We start from the raw sequence: 22,122 nt of genomic DNA, 5'->3' as shown, positions 1-22,122 counted from the left end.
GTTTTGTTGAGAACTTTCTTCCAAATAGCTTCAAGATAGCTTCAAAATATATTATTTTGTGTTTAACATAACAAAGAAATGTATAAAGCCATTTGCCCTACTATAGAAGTCAATGGTGACCCAAAACTGTTTGGTTACAAACTTTCTTCCAAATAGCTTCCAAATATCTTCTGTGTTTACATGACAAAGAAATGTATAAAGCTATTTTTCCTACTATTGAAGTCAATGGTGCCCCAAAACTGTTTGGTTACAAACATTCTTCCAAATAGCTTCAAATATCTTCTTTTGTATTTAACATAACAAAGAAATGTATAAAGCTATTTTTCCTACTATTGAAGTCAATGGTGCCCCAAAACTGTTTGGTTACAAACATTCTTTCAAATAGCTTCCAAATATCTTCTTTTGTGTTTAACATGACAAAGAAATGTATAAAGCTATTTTTTCCTACTATGGTAGTCAATGGTGCCCCAAAACTGTTTGGTTACAAACATTCTTCCAAATAGCTTCCAAATATCTTCTTTTGTGTTTAACATAACAAAGAAATGTATAAAGCTATTTTTCCTACTATTGAAGTCAATGGTGCCCCAAAACTGTTTGGTTACAAACATTCTTCCAAATAGCTTCCAAATATCTTCTTTTGTGTTTAACATAACAAAGAAATGTATAAAGCTATTTTTCCTACTATTGAAGTCAATGGTGCCCCAACACTGTTTGGTTACAAACATTCTTCCAAATAGCTTCAAATATCTTCTTTTGTGTTTACATGACAAAGAAATGTATAAAGCTATTTTTCCTACTATGGTAGTCAATGGTGCCCCAAAACGGTTTGGTTACAAACATTCTTCCAAATAGCTTCAAATATCTTCTTTTGTGTTTAACCTAACAAAGAAATGTATACAGCTATTTGTCCTACTATGGTAGTCAATGGTGCCCCAAAACTGTTTGGTTACAAACATTCTTCCAAATAGCTTCAAAATATCTTATTTTGTGTTTAACCTAACAAAGAAATGTATAAAGCTATTTTTCAATTGCTTTCTCTGTCTTCATCATAAAAACCAAAGGTTGGTAAATAATTCTCATTCTCACATTCTCATTTTTAGGTCAACAGTTCCTTTAAGAGTGTAGCTAACCCATCATACTGCTGGTCTAGTTTTTTATATTTAGCCTTAATCATGTTCTGTTAGCTGGTGTTCTTTTTTACAAAGACGACTCACAAAACAATAAATTTAAATCTGTTTTATTATCCCATTTCACTTCTTACAAAAATATGACAAAATAAAAGAAATAAATAATCCCGCCCCCTAATATTGTTTTCTTTAAGAAAGAAAGTTTTACAGTGGAACATTGGAAGAGCTCATGATAGGTTTGTGAGGTTGCCTTCAGAGAGGGACATCTGTGGCCCCTCTCACCACAATCACTTCATATTTCACAGTTAGACCGAATGTACAGCAGTTCTTACACAACAAACCTATGCTGTCTTCCAACTATCAATAGCTTAACTACTCACTTCTTTAAACAAACAAAGACAACAGAAATGTGACTGTTATTAGGCCAGAGCTGACGGTCTGATGACATTAAACTGTACTGTAACGATGACCACAATGTAGACGGATCATACAGAGATGACACAACCTTACAGCACATTCAGGATTTACAAGTTTCCTTCATCCATCATATTGCAGAATCAGCTCGATACAGAACACTACAAACAAATAAACAATAATCGTTTTTTCTGCCCCTCTGTAATGAATGTGATTCCTCACAGTATCAGTCAGGAGACCTGAGTTACTCTTACAGTGAATGATGATCAATGTGGGCTGAGTGACTTTAGCTATAAAGAGAATGTCATAGTACATAAAAAATATTATTTTTGATGACATACATCTTTCTAGCGAAGGATATGAACTCTGCTGTTCACTACCAAGTGATTTTGTCGTGAAACAACATGGAAAAAAATATATAAAGGTTAATAGCTATTTAACTAAATTGTCTTGCTAGGACCTAGTTGCTGAGAAATTGATTAAAATGAATAGTTTTGTGAACAAAACAAGTATTATATTTGGTGGAGAATAACGTTTAGAAAAGAGAGAATTATGTTTGGCTCGACAGGACCGCTACATTAAAACTGGTTGTATGTTTACCGTTGAAGTGACCGGGGTACAATAAAATCACATTCTTAATTTAAGATCAAATTTAGGATTTAAGACAGCTGTTTCATACCAGGTTGTTATAAGCAACACATTTTTCTGGATGAAATGTAATAATTAAAAACATATTGATCTATTACTGTACTCAACATTTTCTGAACATATTTAAGACAAATCCAAATCATCATTCCAGCCAAAATATTATTGCAACTTCTGTTAGACAAATCCAGCCGACCAAACAAAGAACATGTGCATAGTTGTCTTCTATGAAACTACAAAGTAAAAATGCAATTTTCCATTTGTTGTTGAGGCACCTCTCGTTTTTTCGTAGACTTTAACTAAAAAATATATCCATAGTTTTACAAAAATCCAACTTCTTCAACAAAAACGTTTAAAGGAGGAGACACTGTGTCATGGATTTTGCAAAAAATGCACTGTGTAAGACTCCCTTGGTTGCTCAGGACACATTTAGAAAATCAAATATAATGACGTCTTTTAGTGTTTTCTCTATATTTCCAGAAGCACATGCTTAACGACTGGGATGGGGTTTTACGAAAATAACGTGCAAAGAAGAAAAATATGAGCTTTGCTTCTGTAAAGAAATAAAAATGTCACAGGAATTGCATAAATAATTATTTATAACAGGTTTTCTGAACACTGCCTTCATCTTTTGGCTTAGGTTGAAAAAACAGACAAGTTTAACCCCAAATGTATGCCACTGGTTGGGACAATGCTGCTCTGTCTTACCGGTCAGAAAACTCAAAAGAAAGTTTTGAAGGTGAAGCTGGGTATTTTGTTATAATGCAAAAAAAATACTTTTGTTTCCAATCAGATAGAGGATAGCAAGGATAAAGCATATTACGGATCAAAATATAGCTATAATAATATTTGTGAATTGCGGGTTGAAATGCAGAATGACACAAATGAATCAAACAAACATCTCAGACATGTCTCATGTTTTCTCTTTGCAGTTTTCATCTTTCCTCTTTTTATTTGACATGAGAATATTGCCGTTTAGGGCCTGTTCTATAGCATTGATTCAAACCACCCGTTCCTTTTTTTGCTTGTAAAGTTGCTATTGCTCTACATAACCAGCTATTTTCAGGCCTAAAATAACACACACAGTTGAAACCACATGTAGTTTTTGAAGTCTTGTGGGATCTTGGATTATTACTGGCTCTGCTAGGGTTGCATCAGAGCTATTGATAGAGCGAGTTGTGCCAACAGAAGTCCAAAACGCTGGAGCGTCACATGATTCATGGAGCCTTCAGATGTTTTTTTCTCTAAATGATTTCTTTCTTTCTTTCTTTTTTTATTCATTAAATGGCTTTCGTCTTTAAATGGGTTCAAAGTTGACCTCATTTGGTCTATTGGCGTAACTAGTTACTTCTAGGAACTATTAAGAGCCTCCATGAATCGCCATTACTGTGAAAAAACTGTTCCTTTGGAGTCAACGGAGTTGACGCAACTCTCTCTCTTCAATGGCTCTGGGTTGCATGTGAGCTGTATGTAAATGAGTGGAAGAGAGGTCTTTTCAACCATGTTCTTTTTGAATATAGCAAAGCTTTACTTTTTAAGGGGTGAATTTAAAAGCTGGAACACTTTAGTGTGCTGTTTTTCTAACAGCTGTTTAAAACCTTGCATGCTATTCACATGCCAGCCATAATCCAACCTAAACATGTATAGCAATGCACCCTTTGTAAATGACATCATCATCCCTCTTCTCTAAACCACGTCTTCTTTCTATGCAAATTAGGCTCAGGCTCTAATATAAGTCTACAGCATAGGATGCAATTGCCCTGATCAAGGCTAATTTTGTGGGCGTGTTTGAGCTTGATTTCTTTAGGCTTTGTTCAGACGGGCAGCAAAAATCTGATTTACTGATAAATCCAACTATCCAAATATTTTTCGTTGCTTTGTGTAGTTTGAACAGCAAACATATCTGCATTTAGATAAATGCAACCTTTAAAGGAACACCCAAAAATGAAAGTTCTGTCATCATTTACTCAACCTCAAGTTGCTTTATAAAATTCTTGGTTCTGTTAAACACAGAAGAAGATATTTAGAAGAATGTAGAACAGCAAACAGTTCTGGGGCACTTTTGACTACCATTGTCATTTTTCCTACTATGGGAGTCAATGGTGGCCAAGGAACTTTTACAAGCATTCTTCCAAATATCTGTCTGTGTGCATCAGAACAAATACATTTATACGGATTAGGAATAATTTGAGGGTGAGTAAACGGGTTAATTTTGGGTGAACTGTTCCTTTTTAGTGTTAAAAATACTGTAATTACACTTTAGTTGTCATATAGGAAGTGTCAAATTCCAACATGAGGAATAGCAAGTCTGTTGTGAATGATTGTTATTAAAGCAAAGTTAATTTAGTTTCAAATGCTGTATTTCAATTATTTTAAATGCTTGATATATGTAACGGCTTATACAAACTAAATATTTCTTAAAAAGCAAATGCATGACTGTGTAAATACTATAATGCCGTTGATGCTTTGACGGTCTGGTGAACCACTTGAGTTCATCACAACAGAAAGATTTTATGATGGACATAAACGGAATACATTTTTAGTTTTTTGTCTTTTATTTCACAATAACATCTATTCTCTCTTGTGTCACTGCATTATGCACGTAGCAGTCATTAATTAATGTATATATACTGGATATGGTCTCTGTATATTATTTGATCCGAAAAATTGGTCCTAAAAGAATAAATCAAACTTTGGTGCAGTGTGAACAAAGCCCTAATGCATCAGACGCTATACCTATGCGGACAGTGTGTGCAAATAAAGTCTGTCATTACTGGCCACGATTTGTTCTTAGTGAATTCCCCCTTAACTGTGTTTCGATGTACAGCTCCCATATCAGTTTCTACACCGAAAACGTCTACCTCACATTTTCACTGCCACTGCATTACTAAGTATCATCTCACACTGGTGCTTCACTGGAGATGTTTTCTTGTTACATTTTAGGGCCTGATGTCTCAGCGTCGGATGACAATCCATTCTCCCCATTCTCTCTACAGGGGGATGGGATCTCATCCGGAACCCCATTGAGGTCGGACTTCGTGGACGGCTTGTCCTGCGTCTGTCCCCCATCCCCCGGTTTCGAGGGCTGAGCCCCGTTTACACACGCTCCTCCTTCCGACTTCCCAAAGTTAAAGAGTTTTCCAGGGTTGAAGGATTTGTTGGGTGATTGGGACCTCTCCATCCTCTCCTGCGCTGGAGGAACTACAGGTGCACTTGTGGAAGCGGCTGCCGCCTCCTTTCTGTTCTCTGGAGACTTGAGGAACTTGAAACTGAGGAAGCCTGGTAGCTTGGGTTCGCTCCCGGTGGGCGACTGCGGAGATCGGGCTGTGCCGGAAGAGAACTTGCTCTGCAGCGGGATTATCTGCTTCAGTTTCATGACGTTATTGTTGCCGAGAAGCGAGCTGGGACGCTTGGGTTTATCCCCTCCTGACGCTCCTCCTCCACCCCCTGGTCTGGATTTTCCACTTTGGCTCTTGTCGTGGTGGTGGTCGCCACCTGAGGAGTCTGAACGGCCTTCGTCTCGGTCGCGACGGGCTTGATACTCTGCCTGGCGCTGACGTTCCTCTTCCTCACGTTTTCTTCTCTGCTGTTGCTGGAAATGCTGCTGCGCTTGACGCTCGTGCTTCTGAAAACACCGCAACACCAGAAATGAATCCCCATTTATACAGAAACTGTTATGCAATTAACAAGATTTTTACTTATTTTACTTTTTAACTATTACTTTGGAAAATATGAGAGGGGCTTCTTTAGGGTGTCAACCAGGACATTGCTAAGTGTTCTGAGTGGTTTAAAGTGTTGCTATGCCGTTGCTACAGTTGTCCTGAGAGGTTTCTAAGGCATTGCTAGGGTGTTCCAGGTGGTTGCTATAATGTTGCTAGGTCTGTGTTTGGTTATTATATAACCATTTGTTTTATTTTTTATTACTTATATTAATTAACTTCATATTTTATTGTATATTAACTGTATTAAATGAAATTAAATGAATCAACAGTTATTGATTCCTTCTGGAGGTGTAGCCGAAGTTAAGATTGGGCGAATAAAATTTGATTATGTGTTGCTGCTAAAACCGTCTGTTTAAAATATGTGACCCTGGATCACAAGTTGCTTATGCAGTCTTAAGTAGCACGGCAACATTTTTAGTAAAAGACGAAAAAATACATTGTATGGGTAAAAAGTATCTATTTTCTTTTATGCCAAAAATCATTAGTATGTTAAGTAAGGATCATGGTCCATCAAAACTTTATTTTTGTGTGATGGCCTGCCCCAGTGAGTCTTACTAACAACTTTAGATATTGTCATATCCTAACAGTTTTTACATAAATAGAAAGCTTGTTTATTCAACTTTAGGATGATGTAAAAATCTTCATTTTGAAAAATTGACCCATAAGACTGGGTTTGTCGTCCAGGGTCACATATATGATTTTTACCTTGAATGCCTCTTTGCGCTGAAACTCCAGCTTGGCCATTTCCTCTCTCACCCAACTGGGGATGTCTGGTATTGCAATATGAATGACATACTTCAGTAGTACCGCAAAGTGCTGCTCAGGGTGTGAAACAGAGAAAGAAGCAGATACGTTTATGTAATATCTCTTATGTGTCCTCAGACAAGAAATCTAATAGTCTTCTAGAGCGGAATAGATAAGAAAACATTGTGTCCCAAAATGTGAACCAGCCTGATAAAATCCAGCTAAAGACATTTTTTGGTGATTTACTGTCTTCAGTAACCTTTATATATAATATTTAATGACTGAATTAAGTCACGTGGAAGGTTGATATCACAGTGAATCTAATGGTTGAAATCAAACTTTGATGTTCCCAATCTCATAACAAGATAATGTGACTTCAGCCTGGATTTTACCAGAATGATCACAAATAGTTTTGTATATTGTGTATTAAAATGGCTATTTAAACATTACTATACAGTATATTGTCCTTAGGTCTCCCCTTAGATTTGTCCACATCGTCATCTCTTTGACTATGTGGAAGTGATCATTCACCCAAAAAGACAATTCCGACATCACTTACTCTGGCGACATTGTCATCATTTATTCACACTCATGTCGTTTTAAACCTGTATGACTTTCTTTCTCATGCAGAACATAAAAGAAGATTTTTTGAAGAATGTTGGTAACAGAACAACGTCGTTACCCATTGACTTCCATCGTTTTTTTGAGCAGTGGATACCGCTGTTGTTCGGATACCAACCTTCTTCAAAATATGTTTCTTTTGTGTTCTGCTGAAGAAAAAGTCATCCAGATTTGAAATGACAAGAGGATGAATAAATGATGACAATGACAATGTCGCCAGATCTTGATAGATCTTGTGAGAGTGTGTAATGTACCTCTAGGATGACGATGGAGATAATGGCCATCTCAGGACTAAGCCAGGGAAACAGTCTCTGCAGCTGTCCACACTGACCAATCAGATAGCAGTTTACTATGATGGCAATCACACCCATGGCTTCCATCACTGTCTGTGCAAATGACACAGTACAATTGCACAACCTTGTTACACACGTATACAACAGCTCCATATTTTCCTGATTTCTACAATGAGTACTCTGTGTAGTCTAACCTGCCATTGTCCGATGCTGGCCACCCTCAAGCCAAAAGGCCTCTGCAGGCTGGTGCACAGTTTAAACGCGTCACTGCGGATCTCAATGATGTTGTTGATGAGGGCACACATGGCGGCCAATGGGAAGGCAGATGAGAAGAGCACCACATATCCAAACTGGACGAACATTTCCTGGTAGTCCTGAAATGTGTCCTGGAAAGCAATTTAGGGAATTAAAAAAATTAATCTGAAAGTGTGTCAGTCTGAGGAGGCTGACAGGCGATAAAATTAAGGTAATCTATAAAAAGGGTTATCATATACAGCATGTATGATATCCTTATGAAAGGCATCTTTATAAACAATCAGTTTATAAACTGGAAGTGAATATTATAAATCTAAAATTAGTTTCTATTAAGTTACATTATTAAAGTATACTTTTTCTCACGATATTGAGACCTACTGTTAAATATATTATTTATTTACGTGCTCAATAAGTCATGTTAACATTTTTGCTTAATTTCATAGGTTTAAAGAAATGTATCTAGATTTTTCAGTTTTATATATATATTATATATATATATATATATATATATATATATATATAATATTATAATTATACAATTTTATTATTATTAATTTGTTTAAGTTCACAACTTTATTTATTTACTTTAATCAAATCCAATACATTTTTAAGAGTAACATTTTTTTTGTTATTTCAATCATATTCTTAAATGTATATAATTTGACAGCTTTTTTAACAGATTTTCCACATTTTCCACTGCAAATTGACAAGATAAACATAAAAAAACAATTTAGATTTTATTTACAGTAAAATCCTCAAATTTACAAGAAAAACATGTAATTTTATGTGGGAAAAGGTTGCCAGAAAATGTCAGTTTTTTGCTATTGATTAAATAAATAATAACACATTAGATAAATAATGTGGTGTTATTTATTAAAGCATGTTTTTTTACTTTGTTAACCGTTATTCTCCAGACTTTTTCACAGACCCTCCAGATAGCGACTAAATACAACTTGGACTTAGTTTATATCTAAAATGAACAGTAAATAATAAAAGGAGTTGGTAAATGATGTTGTGTTTGTGTTGATGCACGTCATGCATCTGTACTTTCTGACCTGGTATGTTTGCATGCAGCTCTCGGTCTCCGCCTGCGTGTGTGTTGTTGTTTCTTGCTCCTCGGGTAGATCCATCCACGAATATATTTTCGTCTTACTGTCCGATCTCTCCAGGCTCCGCCCCCTCTTCCTTATCCTGAACGACGTGCTGGTCTGTAGTGGCTCAGCGGCCATTTCCTTCATCTCCCCCACCCCGTTATCATCTTCATCATCACACATCTCGAAAATGGAGGCAGGATCCATGCCCCGCTCCACCATAGTCGGACTTCCCTCCTCTAGGAAGCTGTCATCTCCCTGGCCGACACAACTTGCGGACTTGCGCTCCACCTTCTCAATGAAACTGACCTTACGTAACTTCAGTCCACAATCGATGAGGCTCTCCGACTCGCTCTCCTCTTCGCTGTTCCTCTCTTTAAGCTCCTCCTCCACGTCTTCATCTGGAACACCACAGCCACCGTTCAAACACGTACGTTCTCGCTTTTCATGTGCGCCCTCCTCACCCATCTGTGAGGCTCGCAGACCTGACCCAGGCATGGTGGGATCGCTGGGTGAGATTTGCGCTCGCCCTGCTGCAAGTCGCCCGTACTTGAGCAGCGCTGAGACCAGCAGTTCCCACACGGCCCGCAGCGTGAGGTCGCCCAACCGGTGCCGCTCCGCCAGGTACGGCTGCAGGACCTCCTTCAAGTTCTGCACAAACTGACGGATGATCAAAAGCGTGGCCAGCATCTGCAACAAGAGGAACACATTGCAGAATAAAAAAATATTTCGGTCAATGCAAAAGTAAAAAAGAGGCTAGAGAATGAAAACATGGTTTCCTGGCAGACTGATAAAACCCTGTTCACCTCAAATCCCGAAAACTCTATTTTTAATTGAAGCTTTCAATTTTCACAAGTGCTTTTCAGTTTTGTGCGCCATGTGCATCAGTGTAAGTGGTCTGTGGACGTGATTTAGTATCCACCAATCAATCTACATCCCTCACATCCATCCATCATCCTCAGACAAATCATCCTGATGCCCTGTCGACTGAATTTACAACAAGTTCTCTAGTGAGTGATCTGTGTTTGTGTAAAAAGACCAGAGCAGGTGGTCACCTGGTCTCACCTCACCTCTTTCAGACGCTCCATGTCTTTGAGGTAGAATCCAATATAGAAAAGGCTGAGATAAGAATTTACAAACTGAAACTGCAAAGAGAGAACAATGAGTTTCGTACAGAGCGAAATGTACCTCTAATTTACAGACAACAGAATAATTCAATAATTAAATGGAAAAATTCCCCCAAAATTTCTGTCATCATTTACTACACAAAAGAACATATTTTACCAAATGTTATGGTGGCAGCCATTCACTTGCATTGGTTTTGTGTCCATAGAAGTGAATGGGTATCACTGTTGTTCAGTTATCAACATTCTTCAAAATAACTTATTGTGTGTTCTGATGAAGATGGAAAGTCATACATGTTTGAAATGACATGAGGGTGGGTGAATGATGACGCAATTTCCTTTTTGGGTGAACTATGCCTCTAAAGAATATTTTTGCACATGTTTTGCATTGTAGCTGGGCAATTCCAGCGTTATGGATGTGACATAAAAATGCTCAGAGATTGAAATTGTTATAATTATATTGAACCATCTGATTATGTTTTACTGAACCCTTGTTGATAGAGTCTAAACATCAAAAAATTTCAGTCTGTGAAAAATATTTCTTTTAAAAAAGGGAAATAAACATGCGTTATGGATATGACAAAAAAAGGATGCGGTTTTTGGGAGACGATAAACTTTTAACATTTCTGTAAAATAAAAAGCACAATCCTGAAGCAATAATACCCAATGAATGGAGAAGGAATGCCTCTTTATAGAACATCAAATATTTACTTTATATTAATTTTCATTTGCCCATTTATGAGGAATATGTAGCGTTAAGCATGTGACAATCCTAAAAATGACATTTACCTGTCTATGAAAAATCATGCACTGAAAATAAAACAAATGCTTTACACATTTGAAGAGAGATCTCACATGGGTATTTGAACCACCAAATGTTAAAATCTGTGCTGTTACCATTGTAAAAACCGCAGGTAGAAACGTAAATTTTACCCGGTCAGGTTGACATTTTCACGGAATTGTCTATTAGACATTATTTGCTGAATATTAACTAATGTATAATTTCTCTGAGCATTGTATTTTTTATGAGTACTTACAAGAACCATTTTGATGATGAGATTTTTCTCATAGGCACTCTGGAGTCTGTAGTTTTCTGTGGAAAACAGCAGATTATGAAATTAGTATTCACGTCACTGATGTCTAACAAAAGCACAGCATTCTTCACTTGTGAGTTTCTGGAGTGGAGGATCCTAAAAGTCCAGACCAACTCAATTCAGCCCTGCAGTCTTAAGTTCTAAAGCTCAAGATATCTTGTCAAATACTCACCCATGTCATTTAGCCAGCAGGCGATCTTTCTGTACACCTCATCACACGCCGTCACAGTGATGGCCAGCATGATTTTAGGGATGAATCTTGCTACGCGAGGAAGCTCCTTAATTCCCATCACAAATTCCTGTAACCGCCATATTCATTACGACTTATATCAGTTGAGATCTTTTCTTGATCACCAATATAGTAAATTATAGTCATTTTGAATCATCCCTATTTAAATCGGCCATATCACCGAATATATAACTCTCAGACCATCCCTTTAAAAAAGTTTTATGTGGAAACCATTATTTGGATACGTGTGCATGAATGTATGAGATTGTAAAATTCACCTGAAGCTCGAAACAGATGAGCATTGCCAGAAATACAAAGCAAAGACATAATAAACAGACAGGAAAGCTGACCAGCCATCTGAACAGTCTCCGCCTCCAAGGCGGGTAATAAAACTCCTCACAGCCCGTTACTGGACTGCACCGCTTTACACCCTGAGACAAAAAACACAGAGGAAGTAAAATATGATTTAGATTTTAAGAGCCACAAATAGTTAATAACTTCAGCTGTATTTTTCGCTTTTTCATTACTCTGAACTGAGGTCTGGGTTCCTCCAGCGATTCTGCGGGCGTGTCCAGTGTACCCCACTTGTACGCAAGCTCCGCCCCTCTGCGCTTCCAGCGCTCCAGGAAAAGCGTGGCCCACACCACGTTAAATAGTGCAAATACCACACAACAGATGTCTCTGCTGGTCTGAGACAACACACACACACATGAATATCAATCAAACAATGGTACATGAAAATACAGACGTTTCATATTTTGAATGAATAAGTAAATACTTTAGGAATCATATAATAAGAATGATGGGGTGGAGCCATACTTGATCTGATTCTGTGAGCATCCACAAAACAAAGCCAATAACAGCAGGATACAACATAGACGTGGTGTAGAAACCCAGCCAGGCGAAGTACATGGCAATCTTTACGCCAAAATAATCACAAATGTCATCTAACGTGAAAAACAAAAAAGAGTGTTCAAATATCCACATATCACATTTTTGTGTATTTGAGGGTGTAACAATAACAATAAAAAGATTTCAATTATAAAGCATATCATTCAATAACACAAAAACTGATCATACTAAACAGAATTGTGTTCTCTGCCTTGCACAGTGTATAATTTCAACATATAAATTTTTCCACTGAAATTCTCATCATCGTAAGGCTTCCTGATATGTCTGATTGGATGATATGTTGTAGTTTAAACAGAGTAAAATTTTAATATTCTTAAAAAACAACTGGATGTTCGTTTAGATATTCTCAAATGACAAAAAAAGTTATTGACAAAATATTAATGTATAATATAAATGAAGAAATAGTGGAAAAAAAGAGTTGTCCATAATTGATATTATCACCTCCGTAATATTTTTAAAGGACGGTTTGGTCACACACAAAAATACTTTATTTACATAAATTATTTACATTTATACGGCCAGCAGGTTAACAAACTACTTAATATTTTTCTAGTTAAAAGCTTAATATTCTCTCGTCACGCTGTGTAAAGGAGCTTTAATTCTCATTACCGATACAGGTAGTTTCCCCACATTTAAAAAATGTAACATGTATATTTTCTACAAAAAAAAACTTCCTTAATGTCTTATTATGTATGATTGATAAAAACTTGATTTACATTTTTTACAAAATAACCTATGGAATTGACTGTTTTAATTGGTTATGGTAATGAGAATTATTTTTAAATACAAAAAATAAATTGGGTTAAACATTTTGTAAAAGTGAATGAATCCTTTTAAACATTTAATACCTTGTTTTTATGGATAAAAAGGAAATTTGTTGATGCGAATCATGTTTGACATCATGAAACCTATCACCTATTTTGATTTTTCACACGATCACCTTTTCATAAAAATAAACTATATGCATCTATCAGTGTTGAACTACTAACCAAGTGGCTGTTTTTCACACACCGCTTGCACCCAAGACTTCATCAGCTGTCCCAGAATCCTTTGCTCATGAAGTGGGAAGACCTGCTGGATAACGCCTCGCGCCCTCAGCTCGGGAACTGGAACATACACACACAGTGCACGCTCACTAACACACAAACACAACATGAACAGGTATTCAAAACTTCGGTAGGTAAAACTTTCTTTTTTAGAAATGCTCACTACATCTGTCAAATGAGTCTGCACATAACAGACACCACCTTAACTGCGTCAATATTGCACAGGTATGGATAACATATACATACATACAGGCCACTGGTACAGATCAGGCACATACTTCAGAGGGCTTTCAGGAAGTCTACAGAGAGGAACTCACTGATTGGCTGCCCTTCCAGGAAGTGAATGTTGTGAAGGGCCTCCCCTTGTTTAGCTCTGAGATTGTCCATCCAGTGTTTGATTATGCTTTGACGTTCCTGCGATAAAATGAGGAATAAGGTTCCATTGTAAAGCAACGCTACTGTTGGACTATTGTAGGTATGGATTAAGGAACTGGTTTCATGGTTTTGTTAAAGCGGTCAAATGGCACAAATAAGAGCGTTTCTTTGACTTTGGTCTGTTATTAGTTGACCATGCATGCTTTAGAGTCATAAAATTTCAAAAAATGTAAGCGTCGGAACAAAAGATCAATTCTATCTAAAATCGAATGCTCGCCCAGACCTGCCTGAAACGCCTCGTGTAACCACACCCCCACAAATCTACGTCAATTCGGGGTATGATTCGACTAAGACCACCCAAATGTATAAGCAAGTAAGGTGGTACCTGTCAGCACAATTGCTTTAGAACCTGATGTTCCAAATATGGTAAGAGGCGTTACATTTCCTTCACAAGCTTGCAATATTCGACTAATCACTGAGCACTGGTAAACTGGCCAATCATAGCACACCTTGCCTTTCAGAGCGATGAGCTTTGTAACAAATCAGCGCGTTTCAGAGAGGCAGAGCAAAGAGGAGATACAAACATGCACAGTGTGTGGCAAATACAGAGTTCTTTAACCTTAAGTCGAGAATCATACATTGCATAACATCTAAAACAAACGATAATATAAGTTTTAGCCATGTCATATGACCCATTTAAAAGGTCCAAAGTGTAATTTTTTGGAGGATCTATAGACATTAATGCAATATAATTTAATAATAATATAAACATAACTGTCTTCAGAGGTGTATAAAGACCATACATAATCAAGGTTTTTCCTGGGTCAAAATTGGTCTTCGGTGGTGGCTGACGAACACTATCGTTCACATACAGTTAAACGTACCCTACTCTTAAACTGCTAGTCCAATACTGGCATTATATTCAGTTATTATTTAGTTTTAAAACCTTTTCCACGTTATATAATGGGTAGGAAATTATGTGACACAGATATTACCTGTCACTTCCGCATACCCCTTTCTTGCCCTCTTTAGCAAAAAGCTGTTTTTTTTCCCACTGGCCCATGACTTGATAATTCTATTGATATTCCACTTGAAACATGGATTTGGTCTTGTGATTTTTTTGTCATAGTGTCAATCGATTTTTGATTGATGTTCGTTGGAGAGGGGAAAAAAAATCAATATACGAAAAACACTGCATAATGAAGCATTATGTTTCTATTGCCTTAGAATAAGCTATTTCTATCTTCATATCGGGTCCCCTTGCATGGAAATCACAATGTTGTTTCTACAATAGCTCTAAACGGACAAACTGCTCTACACAGCGCGTTTTGTTAATACATTATGTCCTTGACATAACGTGACGACATCTTAGAGCTGTGTCAACCACCGTAGTGCTTCGAAAGGGATGGGTGGAGTGAGCCATTGGTTGCAGTTCAACCTCACCACTAGATGCCGCTAAATTTCATACACTGCCCTGTTGAAAAAAACTACCTATGCTGGGTTAGGTATGTTTTGATGCTAGCATATGGAGTTTTTTCAACAAGGTGGACCTTTACATGATTTTAGGGCAGTCACTGTCAACAGTTTGATGCTTAGTACAGTGAATGACCTGTGAGGTGAAGAAACACAGTTCACTCTCAATGTTCTCGTAGATGTAGTCTTCCTCACAGGAGAAGCTGCGAGATCCGCCGCCAAACTCCGGCTTCACAGGTTTCTGCACTCCCATTTCTTCAGCCCCTCGTAAAAGACTAGTCACAAAAAACACTTCATTAAAACCCAAACCAGATCAAATGTAAAGGTTACCCATCGGTTTATCATGTTTGAACATGTCCAAAAACATCACATTAGCAACCCTCTCAATGTGACTTTTAATTACAACTTGCAAAACTAACATTAGCACTATAAGATGCTTTTCAAACAATCATTTCAACCTTTACAATGTCACACACAGTCAAACCAGGGTCTGGAAAAACATGTATAAACAAAAGGAGAAGAACACTCAGAAATCAAACACAATCCCTGTTTCTTCCTTACTTTTCGTATGTTGCCGTGACGAAGAAGGCATACATTCTGGTCTGTTTGTGATGGCGGATTTGGATAAGGAGTTCAGGGATGCTGAGCCGTATGTGGTTCAGAAGCCAAAGGAGCGTGTGATCATCTGTGCTGTCTGATGGAAGACAAATGTAAATAAATCTCATATAACTTTTCCATCCATTGTGTTCGGATATGCGGCTGAATGAAAGTGATAGTTCAACCCCCCAAAAACATTCAGTCATTATTTATTCACTCTCAAAACCTGTATATAAGTCTTCCCTGTGAAATTTCTCAGCGGTTTTGTGTCGATACAATGGAAGTAAACGGGGTTCAATGTTGTTTAATTAAAAATATCTGGTGGTCTCTTTTTGTCCCAAATAAACTATCCCAACAACTAGATATTGCTCAGGTCCTTTCATTGTTGCCGACTTAGGTTTAATAGAAATAGAAAAGAGGACTTAAGGCAAGACTGAAAATAAGAACGAGAGAGATGCACCTGGAAAAGTCATAAGGATGTCACAGTTCTCTGTGGGCACTGTCTTCATCCAGGATTTATGGGACATGATGTGTCTCCCGGCCTGCAGCAGTCGCTTTCCAAACAGCTTATCTGAGAAACAAAACGCAGACAGAGATGAGGAGAATTGAAACTTTCAGTCACTTTGCCATGTTGCTACGGACAAACAGACCCAGGGCAAGCGTTTGATTCTTTCCTCAAGCTCTCAGTGCCAGCTTTAAATGTCACTCTCATTCCCCTTGAAACATGAGAGGATCAGACATAACTGAGCACTGAGTGCTGGAGTCCCGACAACACACCGTACAGTGGCTGAATATAAACAATAACCTCAGAGTGCCTGGGTAGACACATAACCAAATGGGTATATTGCCACAATACTGGCAGAATACATACATGATACATAAAACATATCTCAGGAGTGACATGAAGTCATCCAACAGCAATGGGAACGACTGATAGCATGACAAGACGCATGAAAACTGTGACAAATCACATAAAAACATAATTTAGAACTTTTCTTAAACACATGTAGAAATAGGACTGTAGAATTGCTTGAAAGTGAAAATGAACTTGTTTTCTTTGCAGTATTTGAGGCCTGAAGAGCATATTTTCTGTTATTTGTCCAGTTTTCATATCTGAAAATACTGATAGTAGTTCACACATACAGAATGAAATGCAAATGATCTTTTTACCCAAAAACATCCCTATATATAAAACAAAATCATTTTGAAATGTTTTATTTTTGCATGTTTTTTACATAGAGGAAATATTTCTACACATACAATATAGTGGTACTAACAACTAATAAGCCCAAAAACGTGCACAAAGCAAGTTCCAATGTTGACTTCACATTGAATCCAACACACTGACTTCAGGCCCATCTTTGACATTGTGCAGCTGTCCTGAATGTTTTCCTGAGAGACTTTGTGCTCACTGATGCATGACCTTCAGAAAGTGGGACACAGTCGACATGCAATGACCACAATCTCAATCTCAGGTCACAATCCAGAGAACTTCCTAAAAAAAACATCTGAAGGTACTGCTGTCACCAAAGCACAAATATCTACATCTGAGATTATAAGAGCTTTTATGTTCGGTGACAGATCAGGAGATGCATGTTTTGGCAGCAAAGCAGTCTCATAAAAAGATATAAACAACCCAGGAGTGACATCCTCACACAAACGTCAAGAGATGTAACAAAAAGTTCCACATTATAAATTCTTTTGCGAACATATGCAAACAGTCGGAACAGATGTTGTTGCTGCATTGTCTGAAGTCAGGCGTATCGTCTCACGAAACATCCGAGTCACTAGTAGACACCTCTAAGATGGCCAATCACCAATCGGCTCTCACTGGCTCGCTTTCCTAGAACTACATAAACTTTATTTTTAGCCGGTGCTAAACCTAATGCAGTAGTGATGCCATGCTGCCATAATGCTAAACATCTTCACTCAGAGATCGTGGAAGAAGGAAACAGGATAAAAAATTCACTATCAATGAATATAATCTCCATATTTGGATTGTTTTCAAACGCTGCGGTAATTTACCATCGTAAGTGCACATTTGCTATCAGAGAGCTCTTGGAAGCCAGACATTGTAAAGTGGAGCTAAGACTTATTCCAAAAAAGAAAAGGTACAGAGGATGGAAGTACTTTACAGTAAACCTACAATCCTTCATACTTTTACCGTGCCAAAAACTCTGGTAATTACTAGATGATAAGAACAGGGTCACAAGGGAATTTACTGCAGGGTCAGAAGATGCAAGACAATGAGGAGGAGAGAAATTAGGAGACCCGAAATTAGAATAGAGAGGCTTGTTCTGTATAAGCCAAGCATTGATGCAAAAAAGCCACACCAAAGGCTTACAGTATATTAAATATATACTGTTTGAGAGAGTCTTCTGTTAAAGAAGATCATATTTGTGGAAATAGAAACTAATTTTTCAATCTCTGCATCACACCAGGGCTGGCTCAACGTACCACGAGGCAAATACGTCACATGCCCTTCCAACATCTAGAGTTCTGTCCTTCTGTACATATTAGACTCTAAAACACATGAAACAAATACAGGCCTGTGTGCTGTTGCAGAAAAGGTGACTGGTACTGAGACTTAACAACAAACGATTAATCTAAAACTGTGAAATATTTTTAGTCCTGTTCAGAAGCAATTCTTGTGATGCACCAGTTCCTCTGATGAATGAGGCATTGTGAATGGAGAAATTATGAATGACTGAATGGGTTGGAGTTTGAATACGAGCTTTGCCACTTGAGTACAACTACTGAATACTGAAACAAATTATAATACAAACCGCAATATACGAGTTTGAAGACAAGCAACCAATAATTACCAAAAATTCCTGCTGGAAAGAAACACTGAAGCTTAAACACACTGATGGAACATAAAATCTGAACAACATAAAATCTGAACTTTAGTGTAACTCTTTATGTTCAATACGCGCATTTATATTGAAGAAAACAAGAATTGTTTATTGTCACTGACGAGTTTTACAGAAACTAAATGTCAGAGGCGATGGGATAAAACAATAGTTCACACAATAAGAAAATTGTGTCTATGTAAATATACAGTATCTATGTAAAAAGCAGATCCACGTCAATAACTTTGAATCTCATGTAATATGAATTTTCATATTTGTGTGAGCTGATGCTTTCATGAACACATGCGCCTTTTGAAAAAAATACGAGATCACTCCAAAGTTTTTTGAGAAATTACTATTTATAGGTATGCGTTTAGGGAAAAAATCTGGTAATTCTTTGAACTACAATTTTTCTTCAACATTCTTAATAATAATATTGTTCTTCGTTTCTTCATTTGCAGAATCGGTCAGAAAAGATTTATCTGTTTTTTACAAAGAAAACAAGTTCCTATTGCCGTTGTCCTCCATATTTCTTGGTTTTTATTCTTCGCTATAACTCATTATTATGAGTCACACTTTATGTTTGTCACTGGGTTTTGCAAAAATATCTAAAAAAGTAGTTAAAAAGTGATTGTCAACTTTGACAACACAGTACTTAATCATATACAGAAAGTGTGTCTTTTCATTTCCTGAAAAACAATGAATTTGCACATCCGAGGTTCCAGAAGGGCAGTGATGATATTACATTTTCAACAACACAATACAATATTTTAAGCACTTAATCACAGCTTTCTTGCATCTTTCATATTGTTGTTGGCTGTTATTCCTGAGGTCTATTTTTGTTGAAATTGAACAGACACTGTAATGGAGTACATCTACAATACATGTATCCTCTTTTCTTCCAGATCTGTATGTCACTTATTTAGCTCAAGCTCTTCATCTGAGCTTTAGATACGTTTTGCCATTTTATTCAAGAGACAGATTTGTCCCGGTACTGTTTACAAAGTAGCACATCTTTAATAAATATGATTTATGATACCAGAACGAGCTTGTGAAATTGTCATCCATCACTATATCCGTGAATTTAGCTGAACATCACACAAGCATATGAAATAACAGCTCTGCCAATGACATCATATCAGTAGCTAATGGTTGAATTCAATGGAGTTGAGAGCTTATCTGCCCCACTAACGTTACAGATGTCCTAAACCCACTGCATAACACTGCAGGATAACACCAAAACAATCACTCCAGGAACACCCCATGAAAGCACTTCAGCCAAGTGAACTAGACACAAATCCAACCACAACAAAAGGCCCCTCGTGCAACTATAATTCAAAACATAAACGAATTCATCACTAAAATCGCAATAGAGGACTTGACCACGTTCTTTAACCCACCCATGATGGTTTAATCGTGCGTAAAAAGTAGCGCATGACCCGCAGACTGAATCTCCTCATGTGTCGGAGCATTTTAGTGATGCTGTCGTGGTAAACGACATGACCTTCCGTAGGCCACAGACACAACAGGAGTCCGAAAAACGGGTTTAACGCATGCACGAGCATCATAACGGACATAAGAGGCAGACAGCATAACAAAGCCCCGCATTGTTCATTCTCCGTACGCCCTCCGAGCCCGTCACATCCACCTGTCCCGCATGTATCCCCTCCTTTCCCCGCGCCGTACATGATGTCGATACTCACCCAAAACTCCGGATGATGCGGGCTGCGGGACTGCGCTCGGCTGCGGCTGCTCGCTCCGCTCCGCGTCTCCGTGCGCTCGGTGTCTGTGCCGCGCGTTCTCGCCGTCGCCGCCGTTGCCCGCCGATGATGCAGCAGCTGCCGCCGCCGCCGGGTCGGATATCATGCTTCCGCCGCCGTTTCAGCGGGGAGTGAATGTTGTTAACGGGGCGCAGTGTGTGTGGATACACACCGGCTGGGTTAAATGAAGGTTAGGGGGAAGTGAAGGTTGTTGTGAGTCATCCTGTGTGTGAAGCGGGATGCGAGAAGGACACACTGACTGCAGCGTCAGGAGGAGAACTGTGGTGGAGGAGGAGGGACAAAGAAGAGGAGAAGATACACACCGCCTCACTCTCTCTCTCTCTCTCTCTCTCTCTCTCTCTCTCTCTCTCTCTCTTTACACGTCTGTCTTTCCATTAGCACTCAGACATATATCCTACATACGCTGGAACCTGTAATGCACACATTAGTGAGTACACATGCACATAGCTGGCTGACGTCAGCAGGAGTGGATTGATCGACTCGTTTGCGCATTAGAAACCAGGCTAAAGCATCCAAAATGGGCATATATATATATATATATATATATATACGTTTAAGAAATTAAGCATAAAGTCTGTTTTCCCCCACGTTTTCACAAGTTCCACAGATTTGGACATTTTTATTTTCATTTTTATTTAATTTTACGAGTTTAATAGAATAGATGACCCAGCATTTAGGTTTAGGCTATACAAATATCATATGATCTACTTTTAAAATGTAGCAGGTTTCCTTTTCAACATAAATATTCAACTATTTATTTTTTACGTAGTTTATCATAAAACTAGGCCTACAAAAAGAATCTTGAATTCAAACATAAAGAGGCATAATAATAATAATACATCTTTTAAAAAAATGTTGTTAATGTAACCAAAAATTGTTAATTAACAGCTTTTAAAAGTTACAGACGTCACACCCAGCAAATGTCAACAAATGTCAAAACATAATTCATAAGAAATTCGATTTTGTGAAAATAAAATACTCTTACATAATGCAAAGTGTTCATAAAATGGGAACATATTTATGGATACATTCTTTCATTTGTATTTCTGTGGGGCTAAAATAAGACACACAGACTGTCCAAAAGGATGAAGCAGGAAATTATTTATTAATTAAGGCAAAAAATATCTGCCTAGATTAATATTTTAGCAAGGCATATAACTATGGGAAAATGTATTTTTTACCTCTCTCTGCAAAAAAGCAACAGTGATATTATCATACTGAATGTGCAGACAGGAGTCATGTGGTTCTGCACTTTAGTTGAGATTTAACTCACATATAACTAAACATGTGGAGTTTTTTATAATGTTATAACGTTTTTATTGTGTTAGTTAGCCGAATTTTTAGCCAAAACAAATCAATTGCAGTTTGATTGCTATTATTTGTAATGCACAATAAAAAAGATATTTTAGAAAAAAAACGCTTCAAATATTGTTCTTCATTTTTGCATTTTAACAGCACACAATTAATAACATAATTTGATTGATGTGTAAAATGTGTGATCCCTTTACATCTGTTATAGTGATATAATATAAGAGATCATAAAATTGGAGGGGCAAATAAATCTTTGACATCTTGCGTACCTTAACAGGAGGTGCTCTTAGCAAACACAGTCAACCAATCAATAACTGTTTGTGTTTACTCGTCATCAACCTCATTATCTTAAATCATCATCACAGCCACACCAACCCTAAAAGCAGCCAGACAGGACTCAGTGTTTCGGTTTCATA

General features: G+C 37.5%; 1 protein-coding gene across 2 annotated transcripts; it reads right to left on the bottom strand.

The window, feature by feature from the left end:
• Positions 1-1,221: 1,221 nt before the first annotated feature.
• ano8b (anoctamin 8b) lies at positions 1,222-20,647 on the bottom strand. Of its 2 annotated transcripts, XM_056735261.1 has the most exons (17): positions 20,318-20,647; positions 16,223-16,333; positions 15,727-15,859; positions 15,302-15,440; positions 13,635-13,731; positions 13,261-13,377; positions 12,179-12,306; positions 11,887-12,048; positions 11,638-11,790; positions 11,303-11,429; positions 11,074-11,129; positions 9,983-10,057; positions 8,877-9,602; positions 7,761-7,952; positions 7,528-7,659; positions 6,614-6,724; positions 1,222-5,811 (listed from the first exon to the last, which is right to left on the bottom strand). In XM_056735261.1, the coding sequence occupies exons 1-17, from the start codon at positions 20,478-20,480 to the stop codon at positions 5,119-5,121; spliced, it is 3,315 nt and encodes a 1,104-aa protein (XP_056591239.1). In that variant the 5' UTR covers positions 20,481-20,647; the 3' UTR covers positions 1,222-5,118. The 2 variants fall into 2 exon arrangements, with proteins under 2 accessions (XP_056591239.1, XP_056591241.1); XM_056735263.1 differs by lacking the exon at positions 20,318-20,647 and having other exon boundaries at positions 15,727-15,855; positions 16,223-16,293.
• Positions 20,648-22,122: the final 1,475 nt, after the last annotated feature.

This window comes from Triplophysa dalaica, chromosome 21 (genome assembly GCF_015846415.1).
Source record: "Triplophysa dalaica isolate WHDGS20190420 chromosome 21, ASM1584641v1, whole genome shotgun sequence".
Lineage (NCBI taxonomy): Eukaryota > Metazoa > Chordata > Actinopteri > Cypriniformes > Nemacheilidae > Triplophysa > Triplophysa dalaica.
This window is presented reverse-complemented; position numbering and strand designations above follow the sequence as displayed.

Excerpts from the sequence above, each read along its gene's own strand:
- ano8b (XM_056735261.1), bottom strand. The coding sequence starts at position 20,480 with ATGATATCCGACCCGGCGGCGGCGGCAGCTGCTGCATCATCGGCGGGC. Across the intron at positions 12,049-12,178 it reads TGCTCACAGAATCAGATCAA|ACCAGCAGAGACATCTGTTG; the intron begins GTATGGCTCCAC and ends GTGTTGTCTCAG. Across the intron at positions 6,725-7,527 it reads TCTCCATCGTCATCCTAGAG|CACTTTGCGGTACTACTGAA; the intron begins GTACATTACACA and ends CACCCTGAGCAG.